Below are 24,162 nucleotides of genomic sequence, written 5' to 3' on the forward strand. Positions count from 1 at the left end.
GTGGATAGAATTTGTTATGATTTGATGCATCATTTTCAAATTGTTGTGCTTTTTATTACTCACATCATGACATAGTGTAAGTTTTTCATGTACAGGCTCAACAATTGTAGAATATCCTGCAGACTGACAAAAGCAATGCTCATTTTTTAAAATAGTTTTATACATTTCTGTGTGCATTCTTGTGTAATTCCAGACCAGTGATTGTGGAGATCCCCCACTTTGCTGCTCTGGGTCGTGGTGACCGGGAGCTCGTAGTGCTGAGGAGTGAAAATGGATCAGTGTGGAAAGAACACCGCAATCGCTATGGTGACGAGGTGCTAGAAACAATCCTCAATGGAATGGATGAAGGTGAGCGTTTAACCTCAGATGGACACTCGCATGTCACTGGGTGGCATCACTTTGTCAGAAATTAAACTGTGTCTTCTTACCCCAGACTTGGAAAGTCAAGAGGAACTTGGAAAGAAGCGAATCCGCCGCATTATCTCCACCGACTTCCCCCTTTATTTCGCTGTCGTGTCACGAGTGCAGCAAGAAAGCGACCTGATTGGTCCAGAGGGCGGTTCTCTGACAAGTAAACTGGTGCCGATGGTCCAGGCCACGTTTCCTGAGACAGCGGTCACCAAACGAGTCCGCCTGGGGCTGCAGGTGAGATGGGACGATGAGGAGAAGGAAGGAGAGCAAAGACAGAATCGTTAATGCCTGTGTTGCCTGAAAAAAAAGCATGTTGGAATCGTGGAATGACCTGATCATATCAGCACGTGTGCCAAGTTTCCTGATTTCATTTTCTGATATATTTTGTTTTGCTTGTCACATTGTTAGAGGACCTTTTTGCCTTTTATTTTATTCATTGCATGCACTTGACACCTTCATACAACAGTGGACTGCTCAGTCAGTGCTGATATTGTTCTTGTTTATTTTGTCTTTAGTGATGTCTGTCTCACTAATATATTTACGTCAGTGGCAAAGCCCTGTGCTTCATATTTAGTATATTTAACACATCTAAGAAATATTTAATCTTCTGCATTCTTTTTTTTTAATCTAGGAAAGACTGTATGCATTTTCTGGTAGTTTTGGTATCATTAATGTCAACAAAATGCACTGAAAGGTTTTCTTTTCAGAAAAGCACAAATGTTGCTCTACATAAAAGGAAGTGACACCTGAGCATGTGCGCTTTAACCCTTTTTAATTTTACTTTTATCATTGTTTGTTGAAGCTTTAGGCCCTGTTAAGTGTGTATGGCTGCACATTTCAGGTCAAGCTTTCTCAAACATGCACACCAAAGACAAGAAAAATAATAAAAGCATTTACCACACTGAGTTCTACAGCAAATTTTCATTATAAACATATTTATAAGGGTGCTTTTTGGTGCATTTTTCCTGCTCATCCTGTCATATCAAACTGCTTTTTTTACACAAACATCCCCTCATAATTTAGCCCTCAGTGTCTGATGTCTTTCCCAAACATCCTGCTTCAAATCAAGGAATTAATGATACCATTTCACTGGACTGTTAACTGTAAGATTAAAATCAGAACATTTGGGCTTTCAATTCTTTAATATGGTTAACTGCAGATTAAACTCTAAACTAAAGCAACATTCCAGTCAACAGTCATAAGATTTGATTCATTTTGGCACCATGATTCTTTTCATTCATGCCAATTATCTTCAACATTTATTACAGTTTCTAAACAAAATGTACATTAAATGAAATCTTTCCCTCCTTGTGATATATCTGTTACACATTTTCTCAAATTTGCTGACTTGGGATATTAAGGCTCTGTTTTCATGTGATGTCTTATGACTTATTGAAATGTTAAATATCCCCGCTGTTTACCAATCTACTGTTTTGCATGACCATTCTCCTAGAAAGATTTTATTTCAGCTCTGCTTGCATTAATTCCTATTTTAACAAACTTTAAAAAAAGTCTAATTCAAATTCTTCTCTTGATATGTAGGTCTGGTTTCAATTATGAGATGGAAACTTGTAATTCAGATGTTGGAGTATTTTTTAGTAAAAAAAAAAGAAAGATGGATACAGTGTGAATGGACCTTCGACTGCATGTTTAACTGTCCTTTAGACACATGAATGAATTTATAATAAACTAAATATATCTTGTAGACTAACATGCTACCACAAATCCTGTAACCTCTAAGATGAAAATAGTGAATGGAACTGAATGTACGTTGAATAGAAATTGTGATAGTATTCAGAACAGATTTATTTAAACTATTTCACAGCTGTTTTTAGGACCTTATCTAGTTAACAAAGATGTTATTGTAGTACTCATGTCTTGAATGGCCTTGTGAAAAGCCGCAGTGCCTTTTCTTTCTTTGATATCTCTTTTGTATTAATGATTGTAAACGCTTGTTAACACACATTGTTACATTTTACAATAAAAAAAGCTATAAAGTCATACAACCAGTTTGTGTTACTATTGTTTTTCTAAATGTTTCCTTTTACCTGTGAGACATTTTATTCACTGTGAACTTCTTTCTCTCTTTCTCTTCAATTTTTCCTGGTTTGGTTGTCCTCGCTTTCACCCTTTCTTCCTTTTGCTTGCCTCATTATCCACCTACTTTATTTCATTATCTTTTTTAAAAAAAATCTCCATTTCTTCCTTATGTTTCCCTCTTTTGTGTTATTTCCATTTTTCTACCACATCATCAAACCTGTGCTCCCGTCATGTGCTCCCTCTCTCCATCATTTACTTTCAACCTCAGGCTCAGCCGGTTCCAGATGAGCTTGTTGCAAAGCTGCTGGGGAACCAAGCAAACTTTAGCCCCGTCGTCACTGTGGAGCCTCGGCGGCGCAAGTTTCACCGACCAATCGGCCTGCGTATCCCTTTGCCCCCGTCCTGGAAGGAAAGCCCCCGAGACTCTGGGGAGGGCGACACCACCAGCCTGCGTCTGCTCTGCTCAGTCATAGGTACCACATGCTACAACTCAGCGTTGTGTGCATGTGGGCGAGTGATTATGTTTGTTTGTTTCAATGGCAGCAGATTGCAAGAAGGAGTTATGGTGCAAAAGTGTCAATTTACAGGAAAAATATGCCAGCATCACAGTTGGATAAAAAAATGTTTGTTATGCTTTGTAAAGACCTGCCTTCATGAGACTTTATGAGCATTGATCACTCAGTTTGCCTTCTCTCATCCTGTCTGACTCAAAGGTGGTACAGCTCCAGCCCAGTGGGAGGATATTACTGGCACCACCAAGCTTATCTATGCTAATGACTGCGCCAGTTTCACAACCAATGTTTCAGCGCGGTGAGTTCATTTGGCACCATATACAAGATATCCACCACCCTACTGAAAAACATGGTTTATTCCAAGTATTTACCATCTTAGACCTTCTCAGCAAAGCAGCTTGACTGTGATTAATGAAGACAGAGTAGATTTACATGCAACTCTGTGATTACATGATTGCCTCCTCTCAGATTCTGGCTGGCAGATTGTCCTCGGACAGCTGAGGCCGTCTCCTTTGCCAACCTGCTCTATAGAGAGCTGTCAGCTGTACCCTACATGGCCAAGTTTGTGGTGTTTGCAAAGATGAACGAGCTGCGCGAAGGCCGTCTGCGCTGCTACTGCATGACTGATGACAAGATGGACAAAACTCTTGAACAACACGAGAACTTCACAGAAGTGGCTCGCAGCAGAGACATAGAGGTCAACTGAGTATTCTACTTTATTGGTTAAACACCCTAAACTCATGATGTGAGCTTTGTTTAATTTGCTAGAGGCATGCTTTGGGTTTCAGCTTTGACTAATGCCTCTATGACTTGCAGGTGATGGAGGGAATGCCACTTCACCTGGAGTGTTCAGGGAATCTCGTGCCAGTTAGAAAGGCCACGCAGCAGCCTCGTTGCTTCAGCTTCCAGGCCTTCAGAGATAACCGACTTCCTGTCTCTGTTAAGGTATTTCTTCAATTTTTTATTATATTTGCCGCACACTATTCCCCTGTCAGATCTATCTCCACTGTACTCATCCTTGCTTGGCCTGTTTCTAAGGTGAGAGACAGCAGTAAAGAGCACACCGGCTTTTTGTCTTTCCTGCGTAAGACCACAAAGTATGAGGACAGCCAACATGTGCTCTGCAACCTCAACATCACCATGCCTCCATGTATCAAGGTAAAGCTCTCAAAGTTAGCTATGAACAAGACACATACACTTTATTTAATTACTGTCACTTTCTCTGACATATCTGACTTCTAAAGTATGTTCTTGCCATTGGTAGGTTGTTGGAAGTGAAGACCGGAGGCGAACTCTGACGCCGCTGGCTTTAAGAGAAAGATACAGTGCTCTAAATGAGCCTGCCATGGGTACTAAGCTTATTATATCTACTTATTTTCTTGGTGAACCATTTTAAGGCAAAGTGTGATTGCATTTGTCACAATACTCTTCAATCTAGAGCATATGCAGAATCCATAAGCATCTCAGCTTCATGTTTAATAAACTCACATGTTAATGCTTCAGTTGTGCTCTGATCTCTGCAGCGTCGATGAGTGCCATGGAGAGGACAGAGCTGAAGATGGCTGTGATTGCAGAACAGTTGGGACTGAGCTGGGCTGGTGAGTGAACAGTGAGAATTTACTGAAACCATCCATGTTTATCTTGTGTCTGACAAGCTTGCCTAGCACGCCGCTGATCAAACAAAGCTATAATATGGTGCCCAGCCAACGAAACTAATTATTTTCTGCTTCCCTGCCAAGAGCCACAGCTATTTTACAGAGAGAATATTCCCTTTCCTCTGGATAGAGCTACTGAAAAGCAGTGAACCATTTCAAGAAGCAGACTGTGTGTGTTACACCAGCATGACTCATGTACTAAATGATATAAATATTTCCCTTGCTTACTTGAACTTCTTGGTTTCATTTTCTAAACAGAGTTGGCACGTGAGCTTCAGCTCAGTGTGGATGACATCAATAAGATCCGTGTGGAGAATCCAAACTCTCTGCTGGAGCAGAGCTCTGCACTGCTCAACCTTTGGGCCACCCGAGAGGGCAAGAGGGCCAAGAGTGAGTCAATGAGATCTGAGTTGGCTGCAAATGTCTCTTGTCCCCTGCTTCTCTTTGTCTCTTTAATTCAGTGTAAGCTAGACAATTGTAATTGCTGGAAACTCCTCCCCTCCTTTCCTTTATCCTCGTCTGCTGGTGTCTCTTCTTCATTGCCTTCACTGCAGTGGAGAGCTTGTATGCAGCTCTGAAGAGCATCGACCGTATGGACATCATCAACATGCTGGAGGGCCAGCCGCCTCAGCCTACGAGACAAGGATCCCGTGATCTCAGCAGACGCCGACATAACGAGAGAGAGCACCTCTCCCCTGGTATGACCAATGGTAAGCTCCCTTCCCCAGATCCCACAATGCAGCCCCTCCCCATCGTCCCTTTTGCCTTGACCCCAAGCTATTTTTCCAATAAACATACATCCTCCTTCCCTGAAGTCCCCAGAAGGCAAAGTGAAGTTTCCCTCTGAATTCTCGCTAACGTCTCTGTGTCTTTCTCATGTATTATTCCGTATGATACACTTGTGTATGAGCGCTGCCACAAACGTCAGACTTTTGCAGGATTTTACCTCAGCAACATGCAGAGGGACTCAGGACACTCCTACTGTACTGCAGCCTCTGTAGAGCCATTGGCTTTACATTTGTCACTGTGTTCCTTTACTGCGATGAAAGGTCATAGAGAAATGCAGTGAAATTTACAGAAAATGATGATTACATGATGAACGCTGGGGGGTCGCTGGTTTCCTAGACTATCTTCAGTGGAGTACTGGTCTAGTCATTCCACACACAGGTAAATAAACTATCCTATCATGAATAGTTTATTAGTCTTTTTATTGTTTGTTAGGTAATTAAGATGTGTTCAACTCACCATATAGTATATGATGATATTTTAGACTCTTACACACCATTTAAAATTTAAATGGACTATAATTTAGCATGGTAATCTGTCATACATGATCAGTCCACACAGATCATAAATATAGCCTAGCAGATCTGGCCTTCTAACCAGTTGTCAGTCCTCAGTCTTTTACTCCTTTTCCTCATGGTTTCCTTCACACATGCATATCCTACATCTTATTGATTCCATTTTCACCTCTGGACTGATGTGAGCCTCTGTTTCTTCCTGGGCTGGCTTCTCCTCTCTGTATCCCGTGCAGATGATGAGTTAGTCGGACAGGTAACAGGTCCTCTCTGTGAAAACTGGAGCAATAATCAGAGATGTAACAATGCATACAGATGTGACCATGACGGTCAAAGGGTGAAAAGGGAGACGCTCAGATCACAGCTGCAGTGAATCTGATTACCGTGTATCTGTCTTCTCTGTCTATCTGTCCGGCTACCTTCCTCCCAAAGGCTGTTCCTGCTTTGACCTGGTGGCTTCAAATATCTGGATATTGTGTCTTTGTCCTTATTTTACAGTGGTAGCAGATTTCAAGAGGCTTATGACTTTCTGGATCCAGTTTAGTAGAACTTAAAGGCACAGCAGGCAGGTGCAACACCCAACCTGACCTTTTAGTGAAGAGTCAATGAGTCAACTTAAAATCAAGCAAAGTAAATATAAATGTTCAAAGAAACTGAAAATAACTATGAGGCCATACACTTCTAATACCTATTGTGGTGGGCAGTGAAGGACAAAAAACATACGTGTATTTACAATTTCTTTATGCATTGGATTCACTTTTAAATAATAGATTTCTTCATTTGTTTAACTTGTTCATTTATCTATTTATTTTATATAAAAGAAAATCGTAATATGCTTCCTCCCCAACAAGTTAGATGAGAAGATGATCTGAGTCTTATGTCAGTCTGTTAAATAAGAAGCCACACCCAGCAGCTGGTAAGCTTAGCTTAATCTAGAGACTGGAGACAGGAGCAAACAACTATACGGGCACATCAGGGCAGATTAACTTCCATTTAACCATCTACCCAGGGTGGTTTATATCCCCAACCTGGTATTTTGTATACTCCTAAGGTAAATGTGGCATAGCATTCCCTGTCCAGATAATACCTCATTGTTTTTTCATGAATAAGTGTGTGTTTCAATGTCTGGAGTGTTTTTTTCTTCCAACATAGACTTTAATAACAAGATATAACGTGATACTGCAACATAGAAGATCAACACTAAGTGTTCAAGAAACTATCAGTAATTTCTTTTTGTCTATTTCACAATCAGCAGCACCACTTTTTGTGCAATATTATTGGTTAATCACATCAAAGCTATTCGCAATACAGTGCTGTAGCCTGTGTTTTACTTAACATAACAGACCTACAATGGAAAAAAAAATATGAAAATTCATCCACAATTTATTGAGAAAACAATTTTACACCTCCAAAATTTTCATTTTTTTAAATAATTATCAGAATTTTTCAAAATTTCTGTATAGAAAATCAACATCCTGTCATAATGGGCTGACAGAATACTTAGCTGTAAAATATGGGTCTTTGTGAGCTTATTATTTTGACTTGTGACAATACAAATGGGTTTTAATTGAAGGGTAAATGGCTTTTGGATGTGGAAGGCGAACACCACAACATCATAATTTAACTAAGTTTAAGCATATTGTAAAGTAATTAGAGTTGTGTGACACTGTGTGATAGTTTTGAATTTGTATATGACAGTCACTGAGTTTGAGAGCTAAATGTCAGATTAGTGTCAGTCAGGATGACAAGAAAACTGAAGCAGTTTGTTGGCTGCAATATATGTGATAATTTAATGACAGCTTGTTTGTACGAAGCTAAATAGCAGGGTATGAAACAGCCTAACCCAAATAATACCCAGGGTATATTCTGGACTATTCTAGAATATACCCAGACTACAAAACAGGCCAGCCTACTTTAAAAGCAGGTATATTTTGTCCTGTTACGCCAGCTTTGTTCTGCCTATTTTTGGCTAAGTGCACTAGCTGAATTGTCTACAAGTTTCTTGGCAACAAGTATTCGTGCCAAGAAAGTAACTCTGCGAAACCACAGCTTGTCATTTTAAACTAACAAGATATAACCCCTTGAGCTTTAGAGGTAGTTGCAGAAGTAGATCAATGTTCAGACAGAGCCAGGCTAACTTTTCCGCTCTGTTTCCAGTCTTTAAGCTAAGCTAAGCTAACTGGCTGCTTGCAGTAGCTTCATATTTACAACAGAAACATGAGAGTGGTTTCATTCATCTCATCTAATGCTTGGCAATGGAAGGAAACATATGTACATCCAAAAAGTCAGGTTCGCTCCTCTGTGCAAACGGATCCTGTTTCTCATTAGTAGTGTTTTTACAGAAAAAAAATCCTTCCTTTTCATCTGTAGGATTTTAATTATCCGTTTTCCCTCATAGTTCTTGTGCACTTCTACAGTAGGTAAGCAAACTTCTGCGGTTTGTTCAAGATAAATTCCAGGTCGGAAAATATACAAAATACACTAGATGAAAACACAGTAAGATATCTTCTTCCATACTTTTAAAGGGGGCATTTAAATTCTGTCTGCCTGTCATTGCATGACGAGTAGTCTCTTTAGGGTTAATGTTGGTGCACTGAATGTCCTTTTGGGAGCCCTGTTTTCATTCCCTGTGAATCTGTCCCTCTCTATGTGTTTCTCTGGACATGTCATCTGCAGCCTAGCCGCCCTACTCTTCCTCCTTCTCACTCCTCTCCGAACTCTGACCTCATGCCGACCTCATGTTGACCTCTGACCCATATCTTTAGCTTTTCTTTTTTTGTTTTGTTTTTTGTTTTTTTGCGACTAGTGCATTTTTATTTTTATTCTTTTTACTCTTGAAAACCCCACCTTTTTAAATGTCCGCTCTGTGACAAATACCCCTCACACAGACTGTGTACTCAGCACCCACTGGGAGGGGGGAGGTGACCCTCACTCTCTCTCACTGTTTCTGTCTGTGTTCATCACCCTATTTTATATTCCTCTATTTGTCTCTTGCTACCCTTCTCTCTTTCCTCCCCCCTAGTCTTTTCCTGTCCCTTCTTTCCCTGCCCTCTTGCATGTCGGCATGTGCACAAGACTCTCATTGCTCGTCTCCCTCTGTTTGCATGGACACAATGGGACGAGGAGCAGCAGTAACATTGGCATGCTGGAGATAAGGCTTCAAACACTGCATTACAGCTGCTTGACCAACAGACGTGTCTCTGCATGGCATGCGTACTGAGAATGATCCTACAGTCTGTCTCTGTTACTCCTCAGTGATCTGTCCTAATGGGGGTTAAAAAAAGGCCACAGACCTTTTTTGTGAACTGTGACTCGTGTCTGCTCTGTTCATGTATGAATGCTGTGGTTGTCTTGTGTGATTCTACATAAACTGTCCATCTTATTTCGTGTGAAATATATGTTTTTATTGACTTTGTGAGTGTCGTATGAGGGTCAATCTGACATTGTCCCTCCTTATTGTAAATGTGCTTATTGTTTACTGTGAACTGTCAAATCAGTCCGTGTGTGTGTATCAGTGTGAGCGTCTTCATGTGTGTTATAATTTCTAAAATATAAGTGTGTTGTGGTTTCCATATATATGTTTGCCCAGTGTGTTTGGGCAAAAAGAGTGCTATATATATTTTTACGTGTGCTTCACTGCCCTGTTTTTTTCTGTGTGTTTTCTGTGTTTCAGTCAGAGGGTGGGTCAAGCAGTCACATTTTTCATAGTTCACACTCAACATTCATCTGATTTTCAGTGTTTAATGGATATCTTTCTTTTACTATCATGTCCAAATCTACTGACATGGAGGGAGGACTGGCAAATTCATGGCAATCAAAAATTCTCACTTCATATTTTGTGTCGTTTCATCAAAACAGATTCATAGCGCATAATCATGGCTTCAGGATCGAATATACGGGATATTTCAAAAGCATATCAACAAATATAGATTTCCTGCACTAAGAAATGTGTCCAGATACTAGTGAAGTCACTGTTTTTTCCAGAATATCCTTGTCTTTTCTGAATCAGATTTTCACATCATTGAATATTTTCATGCAGAAGTTAAATGTTGCCACAGTCATGACCCACATTTTCATCGGCAGTGAATCCATAGAATAGTGAACAGTCAAAAGGTAGATAATTAAGTTTCAGTTGAATTAGGAATGCACTGAAATAAGATTTTAATGATATTATCATAACTTTAGCTGTTTTTTTCTGCTGGTGATGTAAGTCAGATTTAAACTGTCAGTGTAAGGACAGACATAAAGAAGCATTTAAACTTAAGCAAAATGCCATTCGGGCTTTTGCCACTGAGGCCTTTACACTTTTAAAGTATCTGACAAAGCAGAGACCTCAGTATATTCAAAGATACAAATAAACACCAATTTGAAACTTGTACTGTAATGCATCAACACAATAAAATTCAATAGCTATTGCTGTGTATATAGCTTGTTTTTTTTCCTTTGTTAGCACAAATCTCCTTAAGACAAAGCACTAAAAGATTATATGTATTCCTCATTCATCGTTTCTACAGACAACTGACAGCAGTTTGGAAGGTGAAAGAGAAAGTAGGACAAGGGGTTTATTTTGCTGCTTGGTGTCTCAAATATCCCCTGCACTCTCAGCAGTAGTCTGCTGCCAGCCATGAATCAAGTTACACACTTTGCCCTGCACAGTTTTCTCTTCACTATACTGTATACAGTCAGTCTCTCTCTCTACCACTCTGTCTCGTATGCATACACATGACCATGCATTAAGGAAACTGTCTCCTCTTCTTACTATTATCTGCATATTGTATGCTCTGCACTGCATCTCCAGTTCCATCCTCTGGTTAATATACCTCTTAGCGATATGTTATCATCATACTGCCAGTCACATTTTGCTTTACCTGCATTGTCATTCATCAAAATGTTCACATAAATGATTCACTTAGGTCAGGGTCATTTTCAGAATTATTCATTTAGAGGGTTATGGACATATTTGTGTATCTGCAGGCTAAAAGTCCAGTCCTTGTTGACTTCAACTGGGATTTTCTCTCTTTTTGAGCATACTGTTGTCGCAATAAAGCAAAAAACAAAAATCCTCCCTGATGTTGTGACATTGCGCTCTGTCGTGTCAGGTCTGGTTTTACAAGAAAAACATGTGGTTATCAGTGGTGTTCAAGTACCAGCTGTAGGAGTGACCTGAGTCCACAGCACACTACCAGTGTGAAGTTTTACTCACTGATAAAATTGCATTTTACGAATAGAACTAATTAAATTTTCTTTTTGAGGCAGCAACCGTGTGGCTTTCACAGCAGGAGACAAATTGAAGTCTGGCTTAATTGTGTTTGCATAAATAATACTAATACTATAAGCTCTATGTTTATATAGCCGTGGTATATTGAATGCATTACAATAAATGTATGTGTCAGTGAGTGAGAAAGCAGCAGTGTGGAATGAGCTGACGTACGTGTGTGTGTGTGTGTGTGTGTGTGTGTGTGTGTGTGTGTGTGTGTGTGTGTGTGTGTTTGTGCACTTGAATGTGAAAAGAAAAATGAGATTGCCTGCGTGCATGCAATCCAGCCTGACAACAATATTAACCTGCCTGTTTCTGAGTGGGTTTGAAAGCATGCATATCTGAGTGTGAGTGTATGTGCGCGTCAGTATGAAGACAGAGAGTGTGTGTCCCTGCTGGACAGGTGTCAGTAATCCCTCTCCGTCTCCCTGCAGGTGGCAGCCAGCAGAGCAGCATCAGTCACTGCTGGGTTCGAACCTCAGTCTCAGTCTCTCGGTCCGTCTGGCTGTGTCTGCTGCTGCTGCCGCTGCTGCTCTCACCGTCAGCGCTGGCTGATTGAGCTTGACAACCCCTCTTTCAAAAGCTGCCCTTGCTCTCTTGTCCTAAGCTCCTTGCACCTTTGTTCTAGCTCCTATTGTCTTGGCCCTCGCCCTCCCCCTCCCGACCCCCACCCCCACCCCCACCCCACACCACACCTTTCCCATTTGTCCCTTCAGCCTCCTCTACTCCTCCCCTACATGCCCAGCTCCTGGGCAGGGGCACTTACCCCCTCCCAGGGTCCAGATGCTGTGGGGGTGAGGTGGGGAGCGAGGCGGGGGGCCGGGTGTCAGTGTGCCTCTCTCTGTCCCGCTCCAGGTTATGGGCTCGCGCAGGAAGAGCTTCTCTCGCCGGCCTCCATGCAGTACAGCCTGCCCTCCCCGTTGGGTGCTGAGCCTTACTGGCAGGAGGTCTCCAGTCTGGACTGTGCACCCATTGCCACCACAGAAGAAGACACCCTGATGGAGATGTCTGATGTGCAGGTGTGGCCCTCAGGCAACAGTCCCTCCTTGGTGCCTGTGGAGGACTCCTCGCTGGAGTGCAGCAATGCTGATGATTCAGAAGGTCTGCTGGGGCTGCCATATGGAAGTCTGGGTCGGCCGGCAAGTCAGGCCAGTGCAGCCAGCGGAGGGGGTGTTGTGCTGAGTGGCTCCATTGAGCTACCCGAAGACGATTCAGAGATGGGCGTAGACTCGCTCAGCACGACCACGCCAGCCTCACTTGGGGGCACCATCGCTGGGATCAATCTTAACGGGCTGAACAATGGTCAGGGGTCAGAGGCAAGTTCAGAGGCATCAGCAGTCACGGGCACGACTGGTGGTGACGGAGCTGGAGGAGAAGGAGGAGGAGGAGGGGGAGGAGGAGGAGGAGGAGGAGAAGGCGGGACGGGCTCAGAGGAAGGGCTTTCTCTTGTTGCAGGACAGCAAAGGGTGTATGCCCGATTGAGTGAGTCACCTGGTCTGAGCTGTGTTGCAGATCGGAATGGAGACAGGTGAGTCTGACCTCTGTTCACCTCTCAGGTGCTGCAAAGTCACAGCAAAACAATAAATCCCATTTTACTTGCATGCCAGTGAAAGTAGAGAAGATGATCACTAACGGGCTATGAAAGCTGTTTGTCTTTGTGGCAAGACTGCATAGCGCACGTACCACCTCCTCACTGATCCATTGATCTCCTTTCAGGTCAGGTAATGGTGGAAACGGAGGTGGTGGAGGCTCTTTCCTTTCCTACCTGCAGGAGCAGACAGGTCCAGGGTGGATCCCTGTCACTGACCCTACTCAGGCCTGGGTGGGCAACCAGCCTAAGCCCAGGCAGGCCGTGGAGACCATGATGTCATCAGTCCGTAATGCTGTGGACGACCAATCCCGTGTGTCCCAGGAGGCCTTGCTTCAGCCTGTGAGGGACATGGGGCACTCTGAAATCTTGCGGGGGCACTTCAGAGGTACCCAGCCATTCGAGAAGGGTTTGGGCTTTCCACACCGGGTACCAGAGCTGAGGGCCTGGGACGACGTACGCCTGAAGGGTCAGGTGGGTCATCCTCTGGGAAGCATGAATGTCCGTACATCATATTGTGGCTATTCCTCCAATATCTGAGCTATATCAAAACACATCATCCTTACATCCACATCACGAGCATAGCTTGAAGCCACTGTGGTAAATTTACCTGGGTATTAAGTCAATCTCATTCAATCCAGTGTATTTTTCAGGGCATAGGTAAAGCAAAAGCTGCTGAGCCCAACTGCTTTTCAGTAGGAAAACAAGATTCACCTAACAAGTTTAAATGCTGAGGTTAAGATCGTATAGTGTGCATATATGGTGTGCCTGAGTAACTTAAATATTAAATGTTAGAACCTTACAAAAGTATGTGAAATATAACTTTACCTGACTGTAATAAATATTGAGGGTAAGACTCAACACTGTTCGATTAATTTAATTCAAGGGATTCAATCTGCATTTGCAGAAAAATATTGCAACGAACAGTCAGTTAAAGCTCACAGTCCAGCCGCTGCCAGTATTCTTAGTTGATCTGACAGATATGACGCAGTACAACAGATTCACCACCATGCTGATCAAACACAAGCAGGAAACTGGCACACTTTGTCATTTGTTACAGTTTCTCCAAGACGTCATACCTTGAAATCAGAATTCACTTTCAAATTAACAATATGTTATACAGATAGATCCTGGAATCACACAGCAAACATAAACACACAACCACAAACACACACGTAGTCTACGGCCCAAGATGGGCACAAACAGCATGTCTCGCCAAAATTAGAAAGCGTCTCACTCTCCCACTCATGTTACATGATCCCCCACCCCAGTCATTCCCACATGGTCACTTTCTGGCACAACACAGACACATCACACTGTAAAGGACAATCTCAGCCACAAAATTGTGTGAGAGCAAAAATAGAGTGCTACGTTTAGGGCCGTTGTGGGCTTCATACTGCACGTGGCTCATATGGGTGATTAAAGAGCCCGACCAGGCTCTGTTGGGAGGCGGTGTATGCTGCATAATTAAATCTGCATAGTGTTTTTGAAGAAGTGTGCCTACTAGGCTGCGTGGATCTTGAAGAATTGCAAACATTTTGTAGTTACAGTACTAAGTGTGAGAGAGAAGTTTCTCAGTGTACATACCACAGCACACAGAGCCACATTGGAGTAGCTGGAGGTATTTAAAGCCCACAGAACACATGATCAGAAAACAGGAGAGGTGGGAACAGAAGCCACCCAAGGTTGGATTTGATGTCTTTGACTGCGGACTCCTGACCTGACGGGTGGAAGGAGAAGGAATAGAGAGCAGGGGAAACGGGGCCCACTGCCCAGCTAATGGAGGACGGATATGAACTGAAACACCAGTTTGACTGAACCAGTTACAAAAGACTGCAGCTGTTAACCTCTCTCTTTGCTGGGAGAAGCACTGCAGCGACAGAAACGGGAGTCACTGAAGGTCTGAGGGACTGAAGCTGCAGTCGTGCATTGCCTTGAGAAGACTGTGTTGATTTGCTGGGGAACAACGTGGGGCGATGTGGGCCCTGGTAACCGAGCTCCTCTTCAGCTTCGTGCTGCTGGCTTTCCTGGTGATCAGCTGCCAGAATGTCCTCCACATAGCCAGTGGCTCGGTGAGGTCTGTGCTCACCTACATACACACTCAGCTGGACCATGAGCTTGGGGAGGTCGAGGGAGTAGCTGACGAAGAGGAGAACGTCACCACCAGAGTGGTCCGCCGCAGAGTCATTCTAAAGGTACAAAAAGAGGAGCAGAGGATAGTCGAGGGGAGATTTGGACAGAGACTGATATTGACAGACTGATATTGTTTGCTGATCAGCTGCCATGTAGCAGTGATACACGATAGGTTTGTGGTAATAAGGGTAAACAGAGTGAGCATGATAAGAGAGGCAGTGAGGATTAACCAAGGATGCTGTGGATATGAAGACATTCTGCATATAGGTTGGGCAATAACAAAACTATAAGTGAAATCTATAGCATGACAACAATTAATTCTCCAGTAATTTCAATTGGTGAAAATACCATCAAATTATTTTGAGAATGTGGCTAAATTTATCACCTGCTGTTCCGGATGTAAATAGATTGTCTTCAGCTCAACAAATTTGGATTCCAGTTCTATAATTAAAAAAAAGCCTCCTGGGCTCTGTGGCATTTAGTTCCTTACTGTATATCCAACTCTCTCAATACTAAAACACTTGTGCTGTAAATGTTAGAGTTTTATTTAGTCCAACTTTGCTTGATTGTTCTGCTGCAGGAATTTCTTTGAACTTATAAATAGCTGTGCAGACACGCTGCAGATTATTAGAGGGTTTAAAAGTATTGTCATGAGCCTCATGAAATGTAATTAAAAGTGTTGCTAAGACACATTGGTGAGAACAGTGGATCTCTGTGAACTTGTGGATTTAGTCACTCCAACAAACAAGCCTCTAACCCCTCACCCATCTGTCGCTCATCTGCTTCTCCATGTTTCCAGTTAATGGAGGGATTCATGGCACACAAATAATTGCACTGCAGTGACAGTTCCTTTAATTAGGTCCCCAGTTCAAGAAGGACTTACGGATACAAATGTTTGTCTTTCTGCAGGGCGACGAGGTTGAAGACCTTCCTGGGGAGCAAGTAAGCGAGGAGCAGTTCACGGATGAACATGGAAACATTGTAACAAAAAAGGTCAGCCATTTTTAAATGTGTTTAAACTGTATTTCTAAACAGGAGTGGATTTGTTGTTTTCCTGACACCAAGCTCACTCAGCATCTCCCCTCAGAATGATTATTAACTAATAATCATGATGAAGTTCTTCATCTTTTATGCCTTCACACTATGGATACATTTTGTTATTATTATTTTTTAAAGACAGTGAGTTATTTCTCCATTTATTCAGATATCACCAGCTTAGTCTTTTCACCACCTTCTCCACCACCTTATCTACCACTCTCTCCCACCCTCCTGTGTTGTGTATATGTGTCTATGTGATAGATTGTGCGTAAGGTGGTGCGCAGAGGGAAGGGTTCAGGTGAGGAGGGGGTTCAGGAGGTGAGCGTGGAGAGTTCTCTGCTGGATGCCAACGAGCTGGAGGCTGACGCTGAGCAGTTCATGAGCTACGCCATCTTGGGTCGGGACAGCAGCAAGGTGGGCTTCTGATCTGCAGGCAGCTCTGTCTCACCCGAGGCTCCCGCTGTTAGCTTTAGGTTGCTCAGGGAGCCCTTAGAGCCGAAATGGACTGAATTATTATCAGAGTTTACATCCGAACACCATCCCATGAGGCCCTGTTTGATTTAAATGGTAGCTAGTTATAGTGAATCGGGGACACTGTGCTGCAGCGGGCTTGAAATTCTCACCTCATCATGGATTCTCTGACCGTCCTTATGTAGCTTAACTTGCATGAACACAGTCTGTGGTCTTATGAATTTTTAAAGCCCTGTTTCATTGTGTTTCAGACAGAAGATAGAGAGACGGCCGTTTGGTTAATTGCCTGCTTGTTGACTTTCTGTAACATTAATCTCCTGTCTAATGTTCATCCTCTGCATGTATGAGGAACAACTGAGTCCACTCTGCTCCGCTGCTGGTCACAGTCCATCACTCATTCAGTTTTTCATCATTTCAGTCGTCACTAAGCCACACCCACAGTTCATGTATTTGTTTCTTGCACATTCACGACTGAATGAACTGATTGTGGCTCCTTGCAGTGGTTCTATTTTCCATTCTCTCCCCATCCTTCCGTTATCTCACTCTTGTGTCTTTTTGCCTTCATTAAAGTTTTGTAGTCCTGCAATTGTGACTGTGTGCCTTATCACTCAAATCAACACGAGTCTCTGAGTCAGAGCGGGGTCAGATAATATTTAAATTCATTGATCAAGTGTCCATAAAAAAAAAAAAAAACTTTGTGTGAAATATCTTTGAAATTGGTGTTTTGTCTTATGTGACTTTATCTCCATCCACTTGGAGCTTTAGAACATTGTTAAAAAATGTCTTTGCAAATACTATTTGACACTACTCTGGACTGCAATTACAGTGTCTTATCTGTCTTTCCAACTGCCAGCCATCACTTCTGTCCTTGCTCGACTGTTTATGCATAATTTCTTTCTTTTTCCTCTCTCCTCACTTATTTGTCTCTCACATTTCTGCTACATCTCCCATGTTGTTTTCCCTGTTTGTCTGTCCTCTCGCTCTCCTTGTGGCACTGTTTGCTTCCTCTGCGGGTCTATTTCTGTTTTTCTTTTCTCATATTTCTCTGCCTCTGTCCCTTTCTCCTTTATTTACTTTCCCCTTACTAATATTCCCTCAACCTCTCGTTCTGCTCCTGTCATCCCACCTCTTCTCGATCCTCGCACCTCTTCTGCCGTCAACCCTCCCTTCCTTCCCTCCCTCCCCTCCAATGTAGCCCGATACTGTGGATGTGAAGAAAGGTGCTCAGATAGTGAAATGTGCCAGTCTGCGGAGAGTTAAGCAGTGAGGCAGACTGAGTGCTGCGTCCCCGCAGGTACGGGACTGACCCACAGCGCCTCGTCTGACCTGTGGGCTAGACCATTTAATCCAGTCTCTCTGGATTAAATGCATCTGAATGTACCTTTAATTCAATACTAATAATATGCAACGTGATGCTGGCACAGCAAAAGCGAATCTTCAGATAAACTAATGGTTGAAATATAAATGATAACAAAAAAGTTTGGGAAAAAAATGTATGACTGCCATAGTTCAACTTTCTCTTGTCTCGATAGTACAACAAAATGTAATGACTAAATCACCAGGAAGTCCTAATTCATGACAAATACTGCCAAGTCTTTCTAGTACAGAACTGATTTGGAGACTTTCGGTTAGTTTTAATACAGTTTATGTAGGTAGACAGACATATCCTGAGAAACCTGAGGTGAATGCTAGTGTAGTTTTCGTTTTGACTCTTGAGCTTCACACAAAATATATTAGCGCTGCAGCCTGAATAAATAGTAAAAATTACAGCGGCTTGCCTCCTGGCAAATACTTTGTCATGTTTACATTCAAGTATGGATTTATATTTGTGAATAACTACATGTAACAGACAGTAATTTTTTTTCTTTGCTTAAGCAAATTAGTCTAAGAATTTTTCTACAATATGAAATTTATCTTAAAGCAGTAAGATATATCTGTGCTTCTCATGTACACTCAGAAATGGGACACAAGTATAACTCCATGGGTTTGATGTAAATAGAAAGATCATTTTTATTGGAATAAATTATGTCAGGTCAGTTGTTTTCTTGTTCATGCATGTCGTGAGAGGCTGTAAAAAGGTTGGCACAATGTGCGCTCAGCAAAGCAAAGGTCCAGCAAGGATCTTATGAAATGACAGCTCTCAAGGTCAAAGCTGTAAGGCCAGTTGTCTGGAGAATTGGAGCATGTGTGTGTGTGTGTGTGTGTGAGAGAGAGAGAGAGAGAGAGAGAGAGAGAGAGAGAGACTTGCCCTTTCTAACGCAAAGGCCATGACATTCCTGAGATTACTGATATTTCAAGTGACTCACTGTTGAATGTTAAACCACTTTTGCCAACCATTTTTGCTTAAACGCTTTTGCAGAACTAATGTGCTGTAGAGTGACACAAGGCCTGATTTTTAAAGAAGAAAGAGACAACTATAATGAAGGAAACATAGAGGGTCTGCACAGGGTTTAGAGCAGTAATGTTAGACAGAATCAGGAGCTCTTCAAGGATAGGGTTAGTATTGGTAGTTAGTACCTTCTTAATGGAAGCCCTTTGTTCTGAGTGTCAGTCCAAAAATTTAAAATATAACAAGTATTTATTAATACATAAATAGACAGAGTGAAAATGTGATGGTTTCTCCACCTACTACTGTATATTTTAAATCAGAGTGCCTCGGACATTCTTTAGACTGCTGACCAGCACTAAGGACTTCCATTAATAAGAAATGAGACATTCATGATTTTTTCATCTTAAAAGAAAGGAGCAATTTGGGTGATATATGAAGATCAGTTGAAGGGGATTTCGAAAAGAGGTCATTTTACAGATAGTACTGAGCAGTTTAAACATTTCCTACTCAAAAATACTGACATCAGCATTGACTAGTTCCTGCCTGCATGCCACCTGTTCTGTGGAGTATTGAGACAAATGTGTTTATTGTCCTAAAAAACCACATTCCCCCTTTTCTCCACAGAGTTCTCCGCAGGATTCAACCCCTTCACCAAAACCATCCTACACGGACACATGACCAGCAGCAGCTGACAGGAGGAAGACCACACATCAAAAAAGGCAGACCGATGGAAACAAACGGCAACAGACACCGACTCAATGACAACCACAGGGGCTATGCCGACTATCAGCACGCACCAGAAGATAAAGGATACGGATTTACTTGTAGTTTTTATTACCTTTTTTTTTAAAGAAACCGTGGAAAAAAACATCTACTACTACGCTAGAAGCATGATTTCTTATAAAACAAAAAAAACAAAACAAACACCAACAAAAAAAACCAAAACAGAACAAAAAACTAGCAACCAAAACGTGCTTCCTGTTATCTGTATCAGCATGAGTGACTGCTGCCGCATGGCCTGTCTTTAACTACAAATACTGAGGGGACATAGGGGTGGGTAAAAGGGGAGGGACGGGGAGGAGACACATCTGTGTGGGACAGGCATGCAGTGTAGGGATTGGTCGACCACTGACCCATTTTCTAAACCCACAGGGAAAAGTTTATCAGTCAAACTTAAGAAAAAGAGAGACTAAAATACTGAGAATTATGTCATCTCTAGGCAACAGGTTATTCCCCCTCCTCCATGCCACACTCCTCCAGATAAGAGCATCACAAACTAGTTTTAAAACCTGTCCCAGTGCTCTCTAAGTCCAGTGAAGCTACTATTATCACCCAAGGATATCAGTGTTGTACATAATATTGTATGCACTAAAATGCTCTCTACGTGACTGTGTGTTACGTGTGTTGTTTATGTTATAAGATCCCTATGCGATGCCACTGATGCTGCTGTTTCAGGTACATAAGAAATTCCTCCCTGTTTTCCTGGTTTGGTTCATTTTGGTCAGAAGCTATATATTATTCTATATATCTTGAGATCTTTGTGGGTACAAGAACATACAAATGTTGTGTCGCTCTGCCTGTTTTAAACGTTGGATTTACGTGTGTCCGGTTGTTTGTTTCTTTGTGCTTTTCACGTGCTCTCATCATTTTCTTTTGACATGTCAAACTGTAGAGGGAAGACACACTGTAAGTCATTCATTGTGCCGTGGGGGTGTTTTGAGCTTTGGGAAGCAGGTTTTTTTCTGCAGCGAACCTGCCTCCCCAACCTTCTCTCAGAGTGGTTTGCCTTGTGGAGAGGTTGACAATGAGATATTTGACAGAGTGACAGATTATCATGAGAGATCGACCTAGTCTTCCATCCCTCTCCTCCGCCGTTTTCTCGTGCTGTATCCTCGTGAGGTTTGTGTTAATAAGATGTCTCCCTTCGCCCTCAATCTTTCCCTCATCACCCAACCTCCCCCTCCTCACTCCTGCAGTCAGCCTCTCAGAGTAGATGTAGCAGTCCTGTCCGCCTCCAGCAAGGGGAACAGGATCCCACCTTCAGCTCGTAGCTGTGTCTGTTTGACCTCACCATGCAGTAAATGAAACCACCACACGAGGTGCACTTATAGACCATCTCACCACCACCACCACCACCACCACCACCAGAAGATGTCACTTGCTGAGGGTAAAGTAGCTGAAATGCTGGTAATAATGTAGCACTGGTTTGACTGGGTTAAAGATGAAGTTGGAGAAAGGAAAGTGTCGTGTCAAGGGTCGAGGATGTGTTGAGCTTTGATGTTTGTCTCCTTGGCGGATCTTAGGAGTGTAGCAAAGACAGTCAGTCACCAATCACTGTGATGAGAAACTGTAATACTGACCCGTAACTGTGAGCCTGACCCTTCCCGAAGCATGTCTCTTGTTTCACTCCTTTTCTTTGGCGTCTTTTCTTTTCATGATTTACTGTCTTAATTGTTCTTTAGAAGAAGCAATAACTGCTTACAAAAGGAAAGGATTGTTTGTGTGTGAGTGTGAATGTGAGTGTGTGTGTGCGGGTGAGTGACAGAAGAGGGAGGATTTTAGGATCAGTTTATGTTGTTCCTGAGCATGGGCTTTCAATCACAGCTTTAGACTCCTCCTCACTCTACTCAGAAATGATGTCAGTACATAAGTATCCCACATTTTATCACTTTGCCTCTCTAGAATAGTAAATTTTTAGTATTTTGGTATGACTCCGTACCGGCCATCTCATCTGCAAAGTGCCCGCTGTTTGTTTTTTGTTACTCATCTGGGAATGTAGGTGTGTTCAGCCAGTTTTTGAACATTAATGACATTCATATGCACCTTGAAAGAAATCCTGCTGTATGTGTGTGTGCCTGTATGTGTGTGTTTGGATGTGAAAGAGATTTTAATATTCAGTCCTGGATATTGGGACATGTCAAAGTTGTGATAATATCACAGAAAGTAATATTGCAAATGGAACAAAGAGTATATGTGTAATTCTAAATCACATATTTTTAAAGGTTGATTTACCTCAATACGCGTGCCATTTCACATTATATCAATTACCTACATGCATTTCTTTCAAATGTTGCATCAGACATTGAATACTTTATTATAGAAAATATGTAAGTCACAAAACCGTTGCAATAAGCACCCATCAATAAGTGTTTAGTATGGCTTCACAGCCAGAGATGATGAATGTAAAGTCTTGCTATACTGTGAGTCTTGTTATGAAGTAGTCATCTGTGTTGGCTCTGTACTTCAGTAGATAGTAGGGTGTTCACGCTGTTGTTTCAACTCAGTATCTGCTGTTGATTATAATACATATGACTTCATTCACATTTCATCACAAACATACATAGAGGAGAGTTTTAATGAGCGAAGCCTCAAATTGGTTTTTGACATTTTAACAAATATCCCTTCATCCGATATTCTTTGTTTTATTATCTTGCTTGATAACCACAAAAAGTTAGATGTCACTAAAAGCTACACAGCAGTGTGAGTAGTATCCCTTCCAGTGTAGCATATGGTTTGCTCTTTATGGGCTCATATTATGGTATGCTTGGGACATTTATAAATCCACTGCTGATGTCAGGGTTAGAGCAAGAGGGGATCTGATGAAAAAATTATGCGAGGGAGCAGTTTGATGTTAGACGGAATTATGGGGATGCTTGGTGGCTTCGATGGCTAGTCTTTCAAGATGACAAGCATTTTTCCTCAACACAGCCCACCCCTGATCTTTTTCTGCCCTCTAACCAAATATGAGACTGAGCCGATTCTCCGGCTTCCACATGGTGACAGTCTGGACATGTTTAGAAAGAAGTCCAACTAAGTGCAAGCAGACGGAGCCGTGGTTACATCAGAAAACCAAACACTGGAGAGTCCTGCACTGAGGGACTACTGAGATGATGCCATGCACCAAGTTCATGCAAAAATATTAACTGTTGCAAAAACTAGAGAACACATGTATATTCCTTTAGAATGGATTGAAGACATTATTAACGCAATAGCATATTACTCAATACTAAGGAATGCAACTGCGCACATGCACAGAAAATGTTTTTAACATAAAAGGCTATATATATATATATGAAATATATGAAAATATATATAAATATATATATTTACTTAGAATGCTATGCACCCTTACTTGTCAACTGGGATTCTAGTTATGTTATGGATGTACTTTTAGCATCATACAGCTGTAGCTACCAAGAGACTGTTGAGTTCTGGGTAATGCCTGCAACCTGGGGATAAATAGGGGTCTTGTGGGTATTTTAACTTGTTTTGTTTGCTTTTTTATTGTTATGGAGAGTCAAACATGGATTTAAAATATACATGTAAAAGCCTTTTAATCCAATCAAATCCGAGGACATCTATTGACAATTTACTCTGTACACCAGCTCAACATTTACAAAATTAATAAAGAAATGAAATGTCTTTGTGTATAGTGTGTATGCTTTTGTGTGAGGCACTTAATCCATTTGCACCGGACTGCTGATGATCACCACAAGTCAAAAGTTATAAATATACTGTTCCTGTGCATACTGCTGAGCATTTTATGAAGATGACTGCATTAGAGTTTGACAAAGGTGAAAAAGGTTGAACTTAATCGTCTCAAACACATGTTTAAAACTCTGTCCACACATGCTGTACTATACATAATGGACAATATAAAGCAACAGGGGCTCAACCATATGGATAGTAATTTAACTGTTTTTAATTTCTATTAAATAGATATAGCTCTACAAAACCAGCAGGCGTTGCATGTGATTTCCTGCAGTGAAATCAAACTAGTGGTAGTACCCAAATCAAATTCATATGATGGTATGAACATACTAAATATGCACAGGCAAAAAACACAAGCTTTAAAATCAGTTTCTAGGCATTCTTTCATTTTTTACTGCAGAATAACCAGGGACAGAAGTACAGAGATTTGACTATTCCCCTTTCACTGTCTCCATGCTACTGTTTTTAAAAGCAACCTACATGCCAGAAATTTCAAGTTTTGCCAAAGGTTTGGATCACGCCATGTCTGTGATGTAGCCACTTTAATAACAGTTCTGTTCTCAAGCATGCAAATGTTCCACTAAAACAATTCCCATGTCACTATTTTGAGTGAACACAGTTACTGCAACTTTTTGTTAGCGCCACACAAGACAACAGTGATTGCAATAAAGAAATACATATATGCCAGAATTTGTTTTCCCCGTTCAGAGTGATAATGCAATGCAGTCAGACCATTCTACACAGTCTACAGAAGACTAACTATGCTTGAGAACAACTGCTCATCTGTTTTTGAGCCATGCTGCATGCTTTATTTCCCTCTAAATCTGTCATTTCTTTCTATGATTGTCCACACTCTGGTCTGTGTAAACACAGCCTGCAGCACATTGGAAAACTTTCTGTATTTTTCCCATGGGACTGTTGATCACAGCTGAAATGATC

At 41.8% G+C, this 24,162-nt stretch overlaps 1 protein-coding gene across 16 annotated transcripts in view; it reads left to right on the top strand.

Moving 5' to 3' along the window:
• ank1a (ankyrin 1, erythrocytic a) overlaps positions 1 to 23,154 on the top strand; it is a 94,066-nt gene extending 70,912 nt beyond the window's left edge. For 7 of the 16 annotated variants that reach the window (XM_022212524.2, XM_022212527.2, XM_022212528.2 and 4 more), the window contains 17 exons: positions 194 to 348; positions 434 to 645; positions 2,720 to 2,924; positions 3,165 to 3,261; positions 3,432 to 3,660; positions 3,780 to 3,908; positions 4,002 to 4,121; positions 4,228 to 4,312; positions 4,487 to 4,561; positions 4,877 to 5,008; positions 5,173 to 5,328; positions 12,029 to 12,701; positions 12,890 to 13,235; positions 15,804 to 15,887; positions 16,194 to 16,346; positions 17,599 to 17,697; positions 19,357 to 23,154. In XM_022212524.2, coding sequence (XP_022068216.2) covers positions 194 to 348; positions 434 to 645; positions 2,720 to 2,924; positions 3,165 to 3,261; positions 3,432 to 3,660; positions 3,780 to 3,908; positions 4,002 to 4,121; positions 4,228 to 4,312; positions 4,487 to 4,561; positions 4,877 to 5,008; positions 5,173 to 5,328; positions 12,029 to 12,701; positions 12,890 to 13,235; positions 15,804 to 15,887; positions 16,194 to 16,346; positions 17,599 to 17,670 — 2,923 coding nt within the window. In that variant the 3' untranslated portion in view covers positions 17,671 to 17,697; positions 19,357 to 23,154. The other 9 variants (XM_022212525.2, XM_022212535.2, XM_022212537.2 and 6 more) reach the window with 9 other exon arrangements.
• Positions 23,155 to 24,162: the final 1,008 nt, after the last annotated feature.

This window comes from Acanthochromis polyacanthus, chromosome 7, assembly GCF_021347895.1.
Source record: "Acanthochromis polyacanthus isolate Apoly-LR-REF ecotype Palm Island chromosome 7, KAUST_Apoly_ChrSc, whole genome shotgun sequence".
Lineage (NCBI taxonomy): Eukaryota > Metazoa > Chordata > Actinopteri > Pomacentridae > Acanthochromis > Acanthochromis polyacanthus.